Genomic DNA, 20,819 nt, shown 5'->3' on the forward strand with positions numbered 1-20,819 from the left:
ATAGCAGATATACAAACACATTGTTATAACAAGAAGGGCAATATAAGATTTCCAAACAACTACAGAGTATCAAGAAGCAAAGAAACATGAGTTTTATTTATTTATTTATTTATTTATTTATTTATTTATTTTCTGTGAGAGAAAGGGAGAGAGAGCAGAGGAGGAGCAGAGATAGAGGGAGAGAGAGAGAGAGAGAGAGAAAACATAGAAGGCTCCATGCTGCCAGCGCAGAGTGCAACATGGGGCTCAATCTCACAAACTGAAGATCATGACCTGAGCCTAAAACAACAGTCAGAAGCTTAACCGACTGAGCCACACAGGCACCCCTGGTTTTAATATATTTAATGAAAACTTAATGGGTAAGTGCTCATGGAGGGTTGGGATTAGAAATGGAAGGGAATAGATGGAAATGATTTCTAAAACACTCAACACCTACATATACTGATATTTAAAGGTAATTTATGAAGCACATGTTAAGTTGTATAGTCCCAAGGACCCCAGCTCTCTCCTTTAAGCACTTCTCCTGATACTCTGTGGATTCTATATCTCCTCTTTCTCTTTTGTTCACAACTGTGATGCCAGCATACCTAATGTGGACAAACAAGTATATGTTTACATCATTTAGATTGATGCCATCAATGTCTAAGATCATGCCTTAAGACATAGTAGAACTGGTTTTTGTGCGGAGAAGTAGGTAGAGGACTCCTTGGCGGATCTGTTTGGTCTTCACACTATAGATGATTGGATTGAGCACAGGTGGAACCAATAAGTAGATGTGAGCCATGAAGATATGGATCAGTGGGGAGGAGTGTTTGGCAAAACGATGGACAATAGATAGCCCCATCATAGGCACATATAAAATGAGTACAACACAGATGTGGGACGCACACGTGTTGAGAGCCTTAAGCCGCCCTTCACGTGATGCAATTTTTAATATAGAGTGAAGAATGTACACATAAGACACAAAAATACCCAGAGAGTCCATTCCCCACAGCACAACGACAAGAAGCAACCCATATATAACATTAAACAGGGTGTCAGCACAGGCAAGGCGGATCATGTCCTGGTGCAGACAATATGAATGAGAAAGGATGTGAGAGTGGCAGAAAGGAAAGAAGGCCAGCCGAGCCAGAAGTGGAATCATGGCACAGGCACTCCTCAGCAGGGCTGCAATTCCAATTTTCATGATAAGTCTTGGGGTGAGAATGGTAGCATATCGTAGAGGGTGGCAGATAGCCACGTAGCGGTCAAAGGCCATGGCCAAGAGCACAGATGATTCCGTGAAGGAGAAAGTGTGAATGAAAAACATTTGGACCACACAGGTACTGAACTGGATTTCCCTGGAAATGGACCACAACACCCTCAACAGTGATATCATGGTGGGCATGGACATGCCCATGTCGGTGAGGGAAAGCATGGCCAGAAAGTAGTACATGGGCTGATGGAGCCTGGGGTCTGTCCGAACAATATGCAGGATGGTGCAGTTACCCATGATTCCAACAAGGTACAGGAGACAGAATGGAATGGATATCCAGTGGTGGAATTCCTCATAGCCAGGGATACCTGAGAGATAGAATGTGGAGGACAGGGTATTACTGGAGTTAAAGGTTGCCATAGAGCTCACTTTTAACCACAATCCACTTTCAGGATCACACTCCAGTGGGGAGGGCAATGATAAGATCAGCATCTGAGTCAGGAAAACAAAACAAAACAAATAAAACTGCAGCGTTTTCCTGTAAGCACTCTTAAATTCACCCCTACATTTTGCTTTCTTCATTTCATTGCTGAGTAATGTTGATTAAGTAAAATATATACTGTATAACAACTCTTTCCCTCCTGCCTCTCAGATGCAGACTCGTTGACATTCTCTTAAAATACAGACAATCTTCTAAAGACTACCTACAGCAGCACGCACACAACCTGTTCAGGATGACATCTTTCATTTTATATTTTTCTTCCAGAATTTTCTTGGCAAGAGCTATTGATGTTAATATTAATCTTTTTTTAATGACTCCTGCTATGATTTACACACAATGCCTTTTTCTGCCTAAGCTTCAGAGCTTTTTCAATAATAGTAGAATATCATGCGAGATGTCTTTACAGAATTCAGGCAAGTATGGGTCAACAGTATTTATTACCATAAGCAGGTCTTACTAACATAACTGCAGTTATATAATTGAGGCCACAGGCCTTGTCTCAGACTAGATTCCCAAGAACTAAACATGGGTTAAACTGACTTAATTAAAATGATTTTTAATTTTAAAAATTGTAATAATGGACTATGTAATTTTACATACAATGTTCTTATTGTAATAAAATATATAAGCAAAGTATAACTGCTTCTGACTCTGATTTTTAATTTAAAAAAAAATTTTTTTAACGTTTATTTATTATTGAGAGACAGAGCACCAGCAGGGAAGGGCAGAGGAAGAGGGAGACAGAATCTGAAGCAGGCTCCAGGGTCTGAGCTGTCAGCAAAGAGCCCAATGCAGGGCTCGAACTCACGAACCACGAGATCATGACCTGAGTCGAAGTCGGATGCTCAACCAACTGAGCCACCCAGGTGCCTCAACCTCTGACTCTGATTTTAAAGACGCACAACCTTCTTTCTATTATGCTTCAGATCTGATCAGTCATTTAGAGAGTGGTACCTTGTACAAAAAAAAAAAAAAGAAAGAAAGAAAAGAAAATAGAAAATAGATAGGGTTTGTGGAAAGATAAAGTGGAAACTCATGCTTCAAGGCAAAAACAACACAAATAACCAAAAAACTATAGTGCTCAGAAAAAGCTTCTGACCTTGATCCTAAATCTTTCCTACTAAGAACAAATGAGAAAATATATTTCCCCCAGCAGATTACAGTATTTACGTGCTCAGGAAAAACATCTCTGAAGTAAGAAAGAGGAGCCACCTCTCAAAATCCCCATCAAGTGCCCATCAAGTGCCAAGAATCCCTGCTCACCAAAATGCTGTTTTGAGAATTTACAATCCATGAGACAGATTGCTTCCCCTTGTCAATGAATAAACTGGTATCTTCCTGTCTTGTAAAGTCTACTGTGGCCCTTTGGGAACTTCAAATCCCCTTCAATCTTCTCTAGTTCCATGCAGATAAACCCTGATTGTAGCCGATATTTGGCTGGAGTGATAAATAATGATAATTTTCTAGGAAACAGAAGACCCATAATGTAGAAATCAAACAAGCAAGTTCCAGAGAAAAATTCAGCCTTTCTGACTAACTCATATAACAATTAAATAGTGTCCACGTATTGAATGACCTGGTGATTAAGGTCCTGCTATTTTCCTCAATCTGCCTGGCTTATTACCACCACCAATCCCTGCTTCTCTTGACTGGGGCTCGTCTGTATAAATGACATTGTCTGGCTCTAATGCTTGCTCGATTTTCAAGTTGAGCAAATGACTTATTTCCTTCTGTACCAAAGTAGCCTCATCTGTAAACTGAAGATAAAATCATTGACAGGATGGACTAAGATTAAAGGAGATATAGTAATCAGAATACTTAGCATAGATTCTTTATATATGGTGACCATAAAATAATGGTAATTTGATGAAGACAATATATGACAACAACAGTATTTCTTTGAAAAGTCACAGGAGGTAGGAAGCTATGAGGACATTCCGAAGTATCCTTCCAGAAAGGAAACACCCCAGAGTGGGCACCTCACAGAAGTGACCTAACCTGGTAACCTGAGGGGTGGGAATGATGCCAGTTTCATCTCCATCTCATCCAGTTGAAAATTCAGTGGAGCCATAATATAAATTACTTCATAACCTTTTTCTCCACCCCCAAAGTCTTTGGGTAATCATGATGGCCTTACTTCTATACTTTTCATTCTACTCAGTGTCAGCTGTGGAGAAAAAAAAAAAAAAAAGTCAGAGCCCAGGATGAAATGGGAAGTCTCTCCAAGAACAGGGATGAGGTCTTTGGGACTACAGGGAGCCTGGAATCTGAGCAGCCATGTTACTGCTCTCAAGTTGCCACAACATATAATCACTACATTCCATATATTCACTAGTGTTTGCTCTGCGTGTTTTTCCACAGCTCCTTATATGCTGGCCTTGGTTCAATTTTTGTCCAATTCCTCTTGTTTCTGATCCTATATTTCAAATTCATTCACATGGTCTTGTGATGTCTTCTACCACTTCCCATAGAAGGAGGATGGATTTTGAGGAGTCAGATTATAAACTAAAAACCCAGAAAGAGCTACAATTTGGGGTTTAGACTCTAATTAATATTTTTTTCTTATTTTAAGTGTTTATTTAATTTTTTGAGAGAGAAAGTGCAAGCAGGGGAGCAGGAGAGAGAGAGAGAGAAGATAGAGAATCCCAAGCAGGCTCTGTGCTGTCAGAACATAGTCAGAATAGTGCTTGATCTCAGGAACCATGAAAAAAAAAAAAAAACTAACCTGAACCGAAATTAAGAGTTGGACACACAACCGACTGAGCCACCCAGGTACCCATAGACATCTGAGTCATAATTAATGTCATATTAAAAACCACTGATACTTGGGATTGGAAGAGACCTTGAAGGTTATCTGGTACAATCCTAATCCCATTCTGGAATCCCTATTATGTTACACCAGAAAAATAATCCTTCACCCAGTATAAGCATCATATCCCACCCATGGACACAGAGACCACCTACCATAAAAATCTAGGGCATCCTGGGCATGTCCAGCCTGCAAAGCCTGAGTCTGGCTTGAATGCTATAGGAATAAACATGAACAATGAAGGTATTTTAGTGAAAATTATATCCTCTGATGAACTGAGAATGTCTCTCTTCTCCAACAGTGTTCTGGTCCTCCTTCCCACACTCTGGGTGTCCACCTTCCTCTCTTTCGTCTCTCAAGTGCCCCCCTGTAATTTCCTCTTACCTTCCACTTTTATTTCCCCCAGGACTCACTCATGTACTTGGGAGAAAAGTTCCACTTGTCATCAGAGACCATTCTAATTCTCAGAGGAAGAAGGATCAGTTCATAAGTCTCCTCCAGTCCTTCAAGATATAAAGCCCTACAAAAAATGCAAAACAGTATATGTAACCCTGTCAGTGCCACCATTTTAGTTTGTTTTTCTCCACCACTCCAGCTGCAGCAGGATTGAGAGTTTGGGAATGCAGGGGCAAGAGGGCTATTGAGAGTCTCAAATACTATTGCATCAATGTCTAGAAGAAATGAGGTAGCACAACAGGAATTTTTCAGGAATTGATGACCTCAATATAAATAATAGTTTTCCTAAAGAAAATATACTCGATTACTAAAGAAATTCACCATCCACTGATAGTCTATGGAAATAAGACATTATTTATATATTAACAGTTGCAAACCCTCACAATTCCATCTTCAAATGTCTTCTCCATGGATTGCCAGACAAATGATATGAACTTACTGTGTTCACTGGATGGATGTTTCACAATTCTCTTTATACTTAATTTATTTGATATTAATTGAAATCACTTTGATATCATATAAATTTGATACAATCAAGGATCCCAAATTAAAAGATTTTCAATAGTCAATGTATCCATACTCCTTTGCCATATGGTCTATATATTACTCAGGTATACAATGGAAGGAAATAAGAACACAATTTTATTTTCCACTGCCCACATCTTTGACAATACTGGTCATAAGTTCAATTTTGAATGATTCACTATGATGGGAAGAATGTGATGGGCAGATATTCATATTCAAGCACTACCTAAATCACAAGCCTGAGAGTGGATATAAATATGAAAGTCAAAGTGGTTTCTGTGAGAAGGGCATGTTTTGTCTATTTCCCAGATCTTCCCTGCTCTGTGTTTTGACCATAGTGGATTGCCTCAAAGGGTCCTTTCACTATCTGGGTTCTCATATGACTTGGTCAGTGATGGGAGCTGGAAACAGGAATACAGAAGAACATACAGTTTAGATATTTACTCCCCTGGGTTCCTATCAACACTTCATGATGGCTGTATCTCTCTACAGAAAGGACAAGTGTATATCAGGTGTCCTTCTCCACGCGATGCCTTTCCTGAGTTCAGGTAAACTCTTTTTCCTTTGCCACTTCAGGACTAGTGATGGTAGCAAACATCTCATCTGGAATACTATAAAATAAATATATATACAGATAGAGATACAAATATAAATACAAATTTTCTTCATTTTCCTAAATATTGCCTATATATTTTTAATGACTCCTGACCTCTTTATCAAATTCTTGAAATTACCCAGTTTGAGGGTGGCATCTGTTTCCAAGAAAAACTTAATTAATACAAAGGAGTCATGTCTACCTCGTATACATTTCTGTTACTCTCCATCTCTGTGTTGATCACCTTCACTACCACTCTCTGGGAGTTTATTACATACCAAAGTTTTTATATGTGTAAATTTTTTCTTCATTGTTTTCTTACAAGAAACATAATGTCCATTTTTTTTATTAAAAGGGACAAAATGTTTTGTTTTGTTTTGTTTTTTCAAAATTGAGGGTCAACTTAGAGAAGCCAGCTACTTAAGTGGGTAAGAGAAAACTTCGGATAAATTATTGCATGCTTAGTTTTCTTAGATACTTCAGTTAGAAAAAGCTGGCACTGAGAAAAGATAAGAAGAGTGAATGAGACTAGGGAAGAAGAAGAAAAGAGGCCTCTTTCACAAAGAAAAGTTGAATCAATTCTTCAAGTGGCAATGTACATAGAGCAGAGTAGATGGGAATCATCTTCGCAGAGTAGAAGGGAATTGCACTGGAGCTTAGACTTTTGTTGTGGGAAATAAGACCACATGGTCAGAATGTAAAAAATAAGGTCTTTGTCATGTATCGACCTTAACTGCATGTATATATTTATTCTCTAGCATTCTGTTTTCTCTAGCATTCATCTGTGCCTTTGCTACAAAATCTGCTTTCACATCTCATTTCATCTTTAAAGTGCATTTTTCACAGATTTTTTGCTTTTAAAATCATTGGAAACTACAATCTGTTGTTATTTTTTTCATTGTTACTTGAAATAATTTTATTCCTTAAATAAAAAAATTTTAAACTATGGTTTGACAAAGTTTTTAATTTTTTCATTTATTGTTTTTATATTTTTTCTTCTTTTCAGGGAATCCTAGCCATAATATTGTATAAAAGGATAAAAGGTGTTTATTTATGTTTTTCAGCTTCCCATTATTTAACCAAAGGGAGTTTGGGGGGGAATGATTTAAAATAGTATTTGTACAAACATTAGTTTAGATTTTCTTTGAACTGACATGCTAATTGCCTCAGATACATTCTATTCTCCAATTGGAGTGTACACCTTTAAGCTTCAGTATTAAAAATGTGTTTCCTCTTATTTCTTAGGGAATTAGATGGGACAGCAAGAGTCTTGGGAAGTTTTTGGCATCTCTCTTACTCTAGTTTATATAAAGTTCTGAAGACATTTTCCTTACTAGGTATGTACACTTAACAAAGGGATTTTGATATACTTTTTATCCTATTTCATCATAGGTATACAGCCCTTTAAGTGTGAAGTGTAGATTGGTCTTGTGAAAACTATCTCAATTAATTCATTGCCCAAGCTTTTTCTGACATTCATTCCAATGGAAGTAAAGGAAACAAAGAAATGCAAACTTCTTATTTATTCTATACCTAAATTGAAGCATCTATTTTATTATGATTTAGCTCAAAATCTGGAGAATAAGGTCTATTTTGCATCAATGGAAAGAAAATATACCTGGTTACCATTGCCCACTCTTTTACATATTACCTCTGTTACCTTTGAATATTAACTTCTGTGAGTCTTAGCTTTAATATGAAAAAATTGGACTTCTCAAACCTGGATATCAAACATCTCCATATTTTTTGAAACCTGAATATCAAGTATCTCCATATTTTTTGAATGAAATGAATTTCCTCTTGCTAAATCTCCTTGTACCAGGATTTGGAGATGCTTTCAAGCTAGGAAGTAATGATAGAAACTCTTATAATATTTTTCTTATAGATACATGTAGAATTTATTTTTTATTTTCATTTTTAATTAATGCATTTAAATTCAAATTAGTTAGCATACAGTGTAGTATTGGTTTCAGGAGTAGAACCCAGTGATTCATCACTTACATATAACACCCAGTGCTCATCCCAACAAGTGCCCTTCTTAATGCCCATCACCTATTTAGTCTATCCCCCCCCCCAATTCCCCTCCAGCAACCCTCAATTTGTTCTCTGTATTTAAGAGTCTCTTATGGTTTGCCTCCCTCTCTGTTTTTATCTTATGTTTCCTTCCCTTCCCTTATGTTCATCTGTTGTGTTTCTTAAATTCCACATATGAGCGAAATCATATATTTGTCTTTCTCTGCCTCACTTATTTCACTTAGCATAATATACTCTAATTCCATCCATGGTGTTGCAAATGGCAAGATTCCATTCATTTTGATTGCCAAGTGATATTCCATTGCATATATATACCATATGTTTATCCATTCATCAATTGATGGACGTTTAGGCTCTTTCCATAATTTGGCTATTGTAGATAGCACCACTATAAACATTGGGGCACATGTGCCCCTTCAAATCAGCATTTTTGTATCCTTTGGATAAATACCTAGTAGTGCAATTGCTGGGTCATAGGATAATTCTATTTTTAATTTTTTGAGGAACCTCCATACTGTTTTCCAGAGTGACTGCACCAGTATGCATTCCCAGCAACTGTGCAAAAGTGTTCCCCTTTCTCCTCATTCTTGCCAAAATTTGTTGTTTCCTGAGTTGTTAATTTTAGCAATTCTGACAGGTGTGAGATTGTATTTCATTGTGGTTTTGATTTGTATTTCCCTGATGATGAGTGACGTTGAGCATCTTTTCATGTGTCTGTTAGCCATCTGGATGTCTTCTTTGGAAAAGTGTTTGCTCATGTCTTTTGTCCATTTTTTCACTGGATTTTTGTTTCTTGGGTACTGAGTTTGATAAGTTCTTTGTGGATTTGGGGTACTAACCCTTTATCTAATATGTCATTTGCAAATATCTTCTCCCATTCTGCAAGTTGCCTTTAGTTTTGTTTATTTGTTTCCTTCCCTCTGAAGAAGCTTTTTATCTTGATGAGGTCCCCATAGTTCATTTTTGCTTTTATTTTCCTTACCTCCAGAGACATGTCTAATAAGAAGTTGCTGCGGCAAAGTCAAAGGAGTTGATGCCTGTTTTCTCCTATAGGATTTTTATGGTTTCCTCTCTCACATTTAGGTCTTTCATTCACTTTGAATTTATTTTTGTGAGTGGTGTAAGAAAGTGGTCCAGTTTCATTCTTCTGCAGAGACATGTAGAATTTATTAACTATCATGTACTTATTATGCACCAAATGTGCTCAAGAAATTCTAAACAAGTTATCTTTAGAATGCAGAAAATGGATGCAAAGGTCAAAATAATAGACAATCTTATCCCATTTAAGTGTGAGCAAGCCCAACCCTTTTGCGTGATAGTACCCTTAGGAAACCTTGGCGAATCTGCTTTGTCTTGATGCTATAAATGACTGAGTTAAGTACTGTCGGAACTAAGAGGTAAATATTGGCAATGTTCATGTGGAAAAAGGGGGAGGAGTGTTTTGCAAAGCAATGCACTAAGGATAGCCCGATCATGGGCACATATAGAATAAATACAGCACAAATGTGGGAAGCACATGTATTGAAAGCTTTGAGCTTCCCTCCCTAGGATGCAATGCCTAGCACAGAATAGAGGATGAATGCATAAGATAACAAGATTCCTAGAGAATCTACACCCCAATAAAATCCAACAACAAACAAACATAAAATGTTGAATGAGATGTCATCACAGGCCAACTGGATGACATCTTGATGCAAGCAGAAAGAGAGAGAACATTCGAGTGACAGAAGGAAAGCGTGGGAATACAAACAAGAATAACAGGGAGGACAACAGAACATCTGATTATAATGAAGACCCCTATGTACACAGTGTGCTGTGGAGTGAGTTTGCTGGAATACCTCAAAGGATCACAAATGGCAACATAGCGGTCAAAAACCATGGCTAGAAGCACAGCTGACTCCATTAGGGAAAAAGTATGAATAAAATACATCTGGGATACACAAGCATTTACCTCAATCTTCCTAGTATCAAGATTTTTTAGTACTAGAATATTTATTAATACTGTGGGCAGGGTAGAGATAGACAGGCCCATGTCAGTAAGGGACAGAATGGCCAGGAAGTAGTACATGGGCTTGTGGAGACTCTTGTCTATGTGGATGGTGTGAAGGATTGTACAGTTGCCCACTATTCCAATCAAGTAGCACACATGAAAGGGGATGGAAATAAAATGATTAACATTCTTGGAGCCAGGAATCCCAGTGAGGTGGAATGAAATAGACTGTTCCATACTGGAGGTAGAGCCTGTCATGAGTCTGTCCCAAGTAGCCACTTTCCTACCACAAAAATGTGGGTTCCTAGAAGGAAGAAAAACACACAGTATGGAGAAGACAACTCATATTTCTACCTTAGTTTTTTTTCTTTTCTCTTATTGTTTTGTAGACACATTATCTACACAGTTTGAAAAATGGTTTTGAGGGGCGCCTGGGTGGCGCAGTCGGTTAAGCGTCCGACTTCAGCCAGGTAACGATCTCGCGGTCCGGGAGTTCGAGCCCCGCGTCAGGCTCTGGGCTGATGGCTCAGAGCCTGGAGCCTGTTTCCGATTCTGTGTCTCCCTCTCTCTCTGCCCCTCCCCCGTTCATGCTCTGTCTCTCTCTGTCCCAAAAATAAACAAACGTTGAAAAAAAAAATTAAAAAAAAAAAAAGAAAAATGGTTTTGAAAAATTACCCAAAGTCACCACCCTCTTTTAATATATTACTTTTTGGTCTTTTAAATGGTTTATGGTCATTATGTTTTTTTCTGTCAATATTTTATTCTACTAATTCTGGATTTTGAGTCATTCACAGGATATTCTTCCCTCCTCTAAATTTATAATGTATTGTCCTATCTTTTCTACTAATATTTTGATTGGTTTGTTTTTATTTACTTGTAGATTCATCATTTACTTGCCATTTATTTTTGTGTATGTTATTAAGTATGGATATTTTCCAATACTCTGATCTCTCCATGTCAAGCATTAATTTTCCTCAGACAAGGACACTTTATAGAGAAGGAACATTGGAAGGGGCGCCTGGGTGGCTCAGTCCATTAAGCATCAGACTTCGGCTTAGGTCATGATCTCACAGTTGGTGAGTTCAAGCCCTGTGTTGGGCTATGTGTTGACAGCTCAGAGCCTGGAGCTTGCCTCAGATTCTGTGTCTTCCCCTCTCTCTCTGCCCCTCCCCTGCTTGTGCATGTTCTCTCTCTCTCAAAAGTAAATAAACATCTTTTTTTAAAAAAGAAGGAACATTGTAAAAAGTTTAGGTAATAAATACATCATAAAAAATCCATTTTCCAATGGAAAAACCTAGAAGACTAATCAAATCATATCATAGGATATAATGGATACCTGAAAAACATTGCACATGTGAGTATGGTTACCAATTTGAAAGGGAAATAAATGAGCCCTCAAACTGGTTTAAATGGGAACCAGAAGCCCACAAACATCCAAGGATAAATAGCACTTACCTCACTTATTCAATATGGGTGTTTGGAGTTTGGTTTCCATTTCACATTCTCCACCCAACGTTCATTTATGTGTACGTATACTGCTATCAGACCAGAGTTTTACTTAAGTGAATTGTTATCATTTTTTTTGATCGATGTAATTGATTTGTGAGCTACATCAGCCTTGTTGATCCTGAAGCCTCCCTTTTGGTGTCACTGGAACTCAATTCTTTTTCTAATCCTCCTGTCTGTAGACATGGCATTGGGCCATCTTTAACAGATACAAGAAAAATATCAGCAATCACATTCTCATGATCCTAACTAATGAAGTTAGTACCCCCCACATCCTCAGACTTTGATCCAGTGGCTCATTATAATTGCAAATATCTGGTGCCATTCTCCTAGTTTTCTTATTTTTGCTTCTTTGCTCATTCAGTTTTAGTGTATTTCAGTTACAAAGTGACTTAACTTTATGTCACAATATTTTACAGGTAATTAAACAATGTTTGAAAATGCTTACCACAGTCCTCTTTCAATTTGAATTTTTACATTTTAATTATCATTTACATAAATAATTATCATATTTGTACCATAAAATATCTCCAATGACATCAAAAGAGAAGCATGTTATAGGTAAGTAGACTGAGGCTTAGAGACTTAAATGGTTTGCCTAAAGGCACACAGATGTAGATGGTAATTTCCCAGAATAGTGGTTGCATCACCTGTCTGGTTGCTGCAGCCTTGTGACTAGCTTGGTCAACATCCAAGTCCAGCCTACTACAGTGAGCAGTCCCTAATACCAAAGCAATGTTAAAATAAATTCAGTTCCTTCAGACGCTTCTCTAGCTCAGTATTTTACTCATCTGTACTTTTGCTGCCATGCCTTCTTTCTATCACAACAAACACACAACATCTTATGTTTGTTACTAAAGCCCTCATCAGTTAACCATCTATGCCTTATTCCTCATAATGCAATGATTCTTTCATAAGAGAAATTTGCCTATAATGGAGATCTTTACATAGTTAAAGAAGAAAAAAAGTTATCATTATCTAATTCCTTAAGTTTATTCATGAGTTATAATCATATCCCAATATCTAAGAGCATTTTAGACTCTTTAAAATTATTTACACATTTATTATCATATTTGAACTACTAAATATCTATATGAGATCAACAGAGGCCATGTTATATATGAGTAGCCTGGGTTCAGAAATATTACTGAGCAAACAAAAGAATCATTAGAAGTAGAATCTAAGCCCCTGCTTCTAAACCTTCTGTAACTTCTACTGAAACATGTTAACCCTATTTCAGAAAGTAGCCCGATTCTGTACTGTGATGACCCTTAGTCACAACTAGGAATTAGAGTGATGGATCTAATTCATAAATGGCCCTTCCTACTCAGACTGCAAAGCATGTTTTCCCAGCTTCCTTATGTAATTCCCTTGTGCTCTCCTGCAAATGCCCCCAAATTTTACCTGGGCAGGTGTTGTTTTCTCACTTTTCTTTACAATTTTACCAAAAAGGTAGGTCTAGAACAAAACTGAGGGAGGCAGGTCGTGAAAGGAAAAGGTTTTGCTGGGCAGAGAAGGGAGTGAAGTGGGAAGAGCTCTAAGAATCTCCGACAAGAGTGAGGATGTATGAAACAGTCCACTGAATATCTCTGCTTGTATGTCTAAAAGGCACAACAAAGATCACATGGCCAAGAAAGAATTCTTGATAATTGCCTTAATATTTCCATTTTAGTAAATGTAACTCATGCTGCATAGCTGATCAAATATAAAAACTAGGCATTTTCCTTGATTATTCAAATCTTCTCACTTCAACCTAACCCACTAACATGTGCTCTTGTTCCTATGTCCAGAATATTTAACTAATTCACTTCTGCTTTTTATCACTACTATGATTTCTCTTCTAAACTATTTTATTAGCCATTTAACTCATCTAATTCTTTTCTTTTTTGAGCCATTCCCTCAAATGAATTTTCCTTATAGCAGTAAATTCTTAAAGACATCAGCAAGGTAAATCATTCCTGTGTTTAAAATGTGTTATCTGCCGCCTACTGATCTCAGGATGAAAGGAAAGCCATTGCCATTACCCATAAGATCCTTCTTTCCAGTGTGTGGGGAAAGGAAGATGGATTTCTACATGTGATTTTGCCCCTACTCCCTTTCCTCTTTACCTTTTGCTCAAATCCCCCAGAGTACCTCTCAGAGAGTTTTACTATTTCCAGCCTCAAAACATTATTGTTCCCATTGTTCACCACATTACCGGCATTCTTTCTTTCTCTGTTTGTATAATAATCCAAGTCTCCTCATAATTCTATTCAAATAGTCTCTTTCCACTTATCTAAAATACTTCAATGTATCTCTTCTCATAGTACTGTACCACATTATGTATTTTTTCCCACAAAATTCATTTTTTTTCACCTCAACCAAATCCTTATGTCCAACCACCCACAATCTCTTTTCTTTAACCCACATTTTCTTTCCCTTTTTCCATTGACAAATTGGTCATTGTTTTTCCTCCAACCTTAGCCCTCCTCTCCCATAACAGACTTACTCAAGTCTATAGCCACTTGCATTTTCCCATTACTTAATTAACTTTCAGTGCCTTGCTTTCTTGCTCATGGAGTGCTCAAATTGGAGTTGGTGCTTCCTAAGTGGCATAGGAGTTACCAATTTATATATCTGAGACAAAATAAGCTTTTAGTTTTTCCTGGCTATAGATGGTTCCTGGAAGCCTGAGAGAACCACAGCCACTAATGCCACATAAGGAGTAGGGACCCATGGGCATAAGGGATGAATGTAGCTCAGGATGAGACAGTGGGGATTTCCACAGGAACAGAGACTGCCCAAGAAAGACTCAGGTGGAGAAATTCAAGGAAACTCTGACTGTATCTCTGATAGCTGGCTGAGCTTAGATACACAGAGGAGTGGACAAGTTTCAACTGAAAAGCCTTTAGTAGAACAAAAGGCTCTGTGGATACTAAAATTATACAACTGCTTCTGTTTTACAAGCAACAGAATCTCCACTCTATTTTGGGACTAGATTGCAACTCCCTTGAAATTGAATTTATGCATGGGCATCTCTGTTTAATTCAGTCCATCAGAGGAAGGCCGATGGAGTGATGGGTAGGAGAGTAGATGCATCGGTCCCATATTCTGAGCAAATTTTAGAAATAGATGATATCTGAATAATGGTTCATGCAGATTAAAACAGTATTAAATTCATTATGTCATTTTACATTAACAAAATCCTGTGACATGCTCATCTTTTAAGTTGACTCCTCCAAAACTTAACTAATAGTTTAACTTAAAAATATGTAACTATATGACTCCTCAGTTTACAATGTTAAAGATTAAAAATTTGTAATTTTACTTGGGTTCAAATTCCAGTGCAATGAATTCATACTAGAATAGTTTTTAGGCAAATGAACTGAACATTCTTAGCTAGTTTTCTTAACTGTGTTATGGTATGATTACATATCAATAAAATTCCTTAAGAATTAAATTGGATATGAGAAACAGTATGGAGATTTCCTCAAAAAATTAAACATATAATTACAATATGATCTAGTAATTTCACTACTGGGAATTTATACAAATAATATGAAAAACACTAATTCAAAAAGATATATGCACCCTAGGTTTATTGAAGCATTATTTAGAATAGCCAAATTATGGAAGAAGCCTACATGTCCATCGATAGATTAATGGATAAAGAAAATGTGATATATATACATATATCCACTAATATAATGGAATATTATTCAGCCATAAAAAGGAATGATATCTTGACATTTGCAACAACATGGATGGATCTGGAGGGCATGATGCTACGTGAAATAACACAGTTAGAAAAGAAAAGTAGCATATTATTTCACTCATATGTGGAATTTAAGAAACAAAACAAATGGACAAAGGGAAAAAAAAAAAGGATATAGAGAGGCAAACCAAGAAACAGACTCTCAACTATAGAGAACAATTGGTGGTTACCAGAGAGAAGGTGGGTGGGGGTGGGAAAAATAGGTGAAGAGAATTAAGAGTATACTTATCACAATGAGCACTGACTAATGTATAAAATTTTTGAATCATTGTATTGTACACCTGAAACAAATATAACATTATATATTAACTATAGTGGAATTAAATTAAAATATAAAATCAAAACTCAAAAAAAGTATCAAATGGGATAATGCCTACAATACAACGAACATAACCCTCATATATGCTCAATACATATTTGTTTATCTCTTTGATTTATTTATTTATTTATTTATTTATTTATTTATTTATTTATTGTAAAGAGATAGATAGAGTATGTAAGATTTAGCCAGAATACATTATAGGCCATTTATCTTATTCTTCATGGAAATAAGATGTGAAGTTTCTTTCCTCTATTCCCTTTTTTCTCCAACGTGTAGTTAAATAAGTAGCAAAATGTTGACAGAATTTGCTTTTGTTGGAGACTGATCCCTGGTTATGTCTGAAAGATTCAATATTATAATCAGTAAACTATGAATGTACAACAGTATTTGGGGATTGGTGTGGAATCTAATAAACTTATGACAATTCACTGGTTGTCTTAAATTTATACTGACATTATTGGACAGAAAAATAATAACACTCCCTTGCTTTCTTTTTGCTTCTCTTTTTTTTCATTCATTGAAATTATGGCAAATATAGAAAGATATGGCCTCTGCTAAGGAAAAATGTTAAAGGAGAAAGGCATACAAAAATATAAAATATAAAATGGCAAGAAATAAAAGACAAGTTCATGTGCCATATGGAATGAGGACAGATGTCGATGGTGGTTCAAAGTTCCTAGAATTATACTCTCACAGGAACTGATATGTGAGCAGAATCTCCAATTCTAACCAAGTTACTGAGGGCATGTATGTGTGAAGAAATACCACTATGAACAAATACACAGAGTTGTTACCTTCATCAACCAAGTAAATGACCAGTTCTCTATGCAGAGAGATATAGAAAAGGAATTTTAAGAGGATAGAAAAATTTAATGTTTTACAAGACATGGGAGGCCGCATCTTCTTTATAATTTCTTGGTTTATATTTTTTCTGATGAATACAATTGTAACTGCATTATTTATTTGCCTCCCTTAAGCTACACAAGTAACACAAGTATACTGAGTACATTGGCTCTGTTAAAAAAAAAAAATCAAACCACAGAGATACAACTACATTATACCTTTCCCATACTTTTTTTCCATCCATCCTACATTTAAGACTCCTAATTTGGGTATGTATTCTTTTAAATTGTTTTCTGGGTTTATATAATTCTCACTACAAATGTGCATATATTATACAATTGACCTTTGGACAACATGGGTTAGAATGGCATGAGCCCATTTATACATGGATTTTTTAAACAAATACAGTACAGTATTATATATGTATTTTCTCTTTCTTATGATTATTTTAACATTTATTTTCTTGGGGTTCCTGGGTGGCTCAGTTTGATAAGCGGCCAACTCTTGATTTCAGCTCACATCATTATCTCACTGTTCATGAGATCAAGCCCCATGTAAGGCTCTGTACTGACAGTGTGGAGCTTGCTTGGGATTCTCACTCTTTCTTTCTCCGCCTCTCCCCTGCTTGTGCATGCTCTCTCTCTCTCTCTCAAAATAAATAAACTTTATTAAAAAAACACAAAATCATTTTATTTTCTCTAGCTTACTTTACTGCAAGAATATAGCATATAATAAATATAACATATAAAATATGTGTTAATCAATTTATGTTATCAGTAGAGCTAACAGTAGGTTATTAGCAGTTAAATTTTTGAAGAATCAAACATAATAGGCAAATTTTTGACAGCACAGGGCTCAGAGCCCCTGACCCCCATGCTGTTCAAGGATCAACTATATACCCACATATTCATCTGTTTAAATGTTCAAAAGAGAATATCCATCCCTAGGACCTTGAAGTACAAATGATCACAGTAAGCAGAAATTTTGGATATGAAACTTCAACAGCGTAAGTGGAAACACACGTGTCATCACTGTAACTCAATATCGATGCCCAGTTTGTTGTACGTATTCCAATCTTTTCTTCAATGGACCATGAATTAAGGGTTATTTTTCCTGATCACAAGACTCCATAATCTTCAGGTGTCTATAATAGTGGTGAGGCAGGCAGACTAGGGAAGCGCTGGATATTTGCAAGAGTAACAAAAAAAAAAAATAGGGAACTGAGTATGACATCTGACAGTTTGTGGTGATTAAGCCAACCTGTGACAGCTCTGTGGTTTCTTGACAGCAAGTAGACTTAACTGCAGCACGCATGCACACAAAAAGCCAGTTCTGCACTAAATGACTGAGAATGACGCCTCCACTGGGAATGCCAGAAGACTCCTAGTAGGTCCTGGCCACATATGGAGTATCCGCAAGAGCAAAATTTGCCTCTGCATAGTACCGACCATAGAGCATGCGTAATACTATGTAGAGTTCCTAGATATCCCCTGCTATTCCCAGAACCCCATGGGAATATTTAGTCCCCAAATGATAACCTCCCATATGCATCAGAGCCCAACATCCACTTGGCATCACTTGGATTTTCTGAGTTTTCCCGCACTTCCGCTTTGGGAGTGTGTACTTTTGCATTGTAATAAATCTTATGCTTATACTTTATTCTAACTCGTATTTGAATTCTTTCTCCAGTGAAGTCAAGAATCTGACATTGGTTGGTGGCTGAGATCTTGGGTCCTGAGAACTCCCCCAATGTATATATGTGGGTAGAGCAAAAGACCTAGAGCCTGCTTCACATTCTGTGTCTCCCCTTCTCTCTGCCCCTCCCCTCCCTTGCTCACACTCTGTCAATCTCTCTCTCAAAACTAAACATTAAAAATTAAAAATAAATAAAAATAAAAAGAATAAAGCATGTGTGTATGGGAGGGGGGATAAGGCTGTTTATTATGGGACCAGTATGACTTTCAAAATATCAACAAAACTAAATGTCACCAAAACCAAAAAGCAACCATGGAATGGGAAAATATATTTGCAAATGACATATTGGATAAAGGGTTAGTATCCAAAATCTATAAAGAACTTGCCAAAGTCAACACCCGAAAAAACAAATAATCCACTGAAGAAATGGGCAGTAGACATGAATAGACACTTTTCCAAAGAAGACATCCACATGGCCAACAGACACATGAAATGATGCTCAATGTCACTCAGTATCAGGAAAATACAAATCAAAACCACACTGAGATACCACCTCACACTGGTCAGTATGGCTAAAATGAACAACTCAGGAAACAACAGATGCTAGTCAGGTTGTGGAGAAAGGGGAATCCTCTGGCACTGTTGGTAGGAATACAAACTGGTACAGCCTCTCTGGAAAAGAGTGTGGAGGTGCCTCAAAAAATTAAAAATAGAACTACCCTACGACCCAGCAATGCACTAGTAGGAATTCATCCAAAGGACACAAGAGTGCTGATTCATAGGGGTACATGTACCCCAATGTTTATAGCAGCACTTTCAACAATAGCCATATTATGGAAAGAACCCAAGTCAACTGATGAATGGATAAAGAAGATGTGGTTTGTATATACAATGGAATACTACTTGGCAATGAGAAAGAATGAAATCATGCCATTTACAGCAATGTGGATGGAACTGGAAAGTATTATGCTGAGTGAAATAAGTCAGTCAAAGACAGATATGGTATGTTTTCACTCATATGGAACTTGAGAAACTTAACAGAAGACAGACCATGGGGGAAGGGAAGGGGAAAAAATAGTTACAAAGAGAGAGGGAGGGAGGCAAACCATAAAAGACTCTTAAGTACAGAGAATAATCTGACGGTTGATGGGGCGGTGGGGGAGAAGGGAAAATGGGTGATGGGTATTGAGGAGGGAACTTGTTGGGATAAGCACTGGATGTTGTATGTAAGCAATGAACCATGGGAATCTACCCCAAAAACCAAGAGCACACTTTACACACTGTATGTTAGCCAATTTGACAATAAATTATATCAGAAATAAATAAATAAATAAATAAATAAATAAATAAATAAATCCATATTCTTCAGTACTTTGAGTACTGAATAGAGTGTATTAACATGGTAATATATAACATACTATTAAAAATTGGTTATCTTCTTGCCTTTTTTTTAATTTGAAGACAAAAATGAGGACTGATTTGTAAGGTCTAGCATTTTTGGCAGCATAAATAAAATACTGTTCAGCATCTGAAAAAAAATTTTTTAAATAATAAATAAAAATTAAAAAAAAAAAGAACGCATGTGGGAGGGGGGCGGCGGCGAGGCTGTTTATTATGGGACCAGTGGGACCAGTATGACTTTCAAAATGTTGTTCTATGATCTTTTTATATACATAAAAAAATCTTTATTTATTTTTTGAGAGAGGGACAGAGACAGAGCATGAGCAGGGGAGGAGCAGAGAGAGAGGTAGACACAGAATCCGAACTAGGCTTCAGGCTCTGAGCTGTCAACGCAGAGCCCTAACGGGGCTCGAACTCATGAACCGGGAGGTCATGACCTGAGCCAAAGTCAGATGCTCAACAAACTGAGCCATCCAGGTGCCCCAATATTGTTCTAAAATCTTAGGAAATGAGACAAGTATAGTCAGCCAATCAGAGCATGGGGTGGGGGGAGGGGGGGCCAATCCAGAAGTGTGCGGAGTGGAGGAAAGGTCTTGAGGGGAAGTTTGGATGAATCTGACTGCTTAGAGAGGGAGCTGAATGGAGAGAAAGCCATAAAGTTGTTTGACTAACTGGATATGTAGAAGGAAGTGAAGGAAGCTCACCATACAGGTTGTAACCACATTGTTGCAGGTCTTGCCTGCTGAGGTCCAGAGTGAGTACAAATTGTGTCCTAAGTGGAGAGTCCGGAGCAACGCAAGGAGCTGTCGGTTTCCCGGCACACTGGCATCGGGCTCACCTTGTTGTCACACGGAATGACCTTCATGTTGGTGCCAACGAACCTCCTTCTGTTCATTCCACAGCAAGTAGCACATCATCAAAAATTCTGGCTTTTCAATCTCAAAGCCCGACCCTGTAACTTGGTATGTCCCTGAACTATTAAGACTAAAATCTTAAAGAAAGAAAGAAAGAAAGAAAGAAAGAAAGAAAGAAAGAGAAAAAGAAAAGAAGGTGGAGGAAATCTATTCTGTAGCAAAAACCTTCTCTCACATCATGTCTCACTCTATTTATTGTCTTACAACTACACTATTTCTTACTAAGTACCCCAATCCTAAAACTCATGCACATTCTTCAGCTTTCAGGTGGTATCACG

General features: G+C 37.2%; 1 protein-coding gene across 1 annotated transcript; it reads right to left on the minus strand.

Moving 5' to 3' along the window:
* Nucleotides 1-655: 655 nt before the first annotated feature.
* LOC124505943 (olfactory receptor 51L1-like) lies at nt 656-4,688 on the minus strand. Its single transcript, XM_047071989.1, has 2 exons — nt 4,678-4,688; nt 656-1,619 (listed from the first exon to the last, which is right to left on the minus strand). Exons 1-2 carry the CDS (start codon nt 4,686-4,688, stop codon nt 656-658), a joined length of 975 nt encoding a protein of 324 aa, XP_046927945.1.
* Between the last annotated feature and the right edge of the window lie 16,131 nt (nt 4,689-20,819).

Source organism: Lynx rufus, unplaced genomic scaffold (genome assembly GCF_022079265.1).
Source record: "Lynx rufus isolate CCGP_SWC_20201006 ecotype Redwood Valley unplaced genomic scaffold, mLynRuf1.p SCAF_9, whole genome shotgun sequence".
NCBI classification, from domain to species: domain Eukaryota; kingdom Metazoa; phylum Chordata; class Mammalia; order Carnivora; family Felidae; genus Lynx; species Lynx rufus.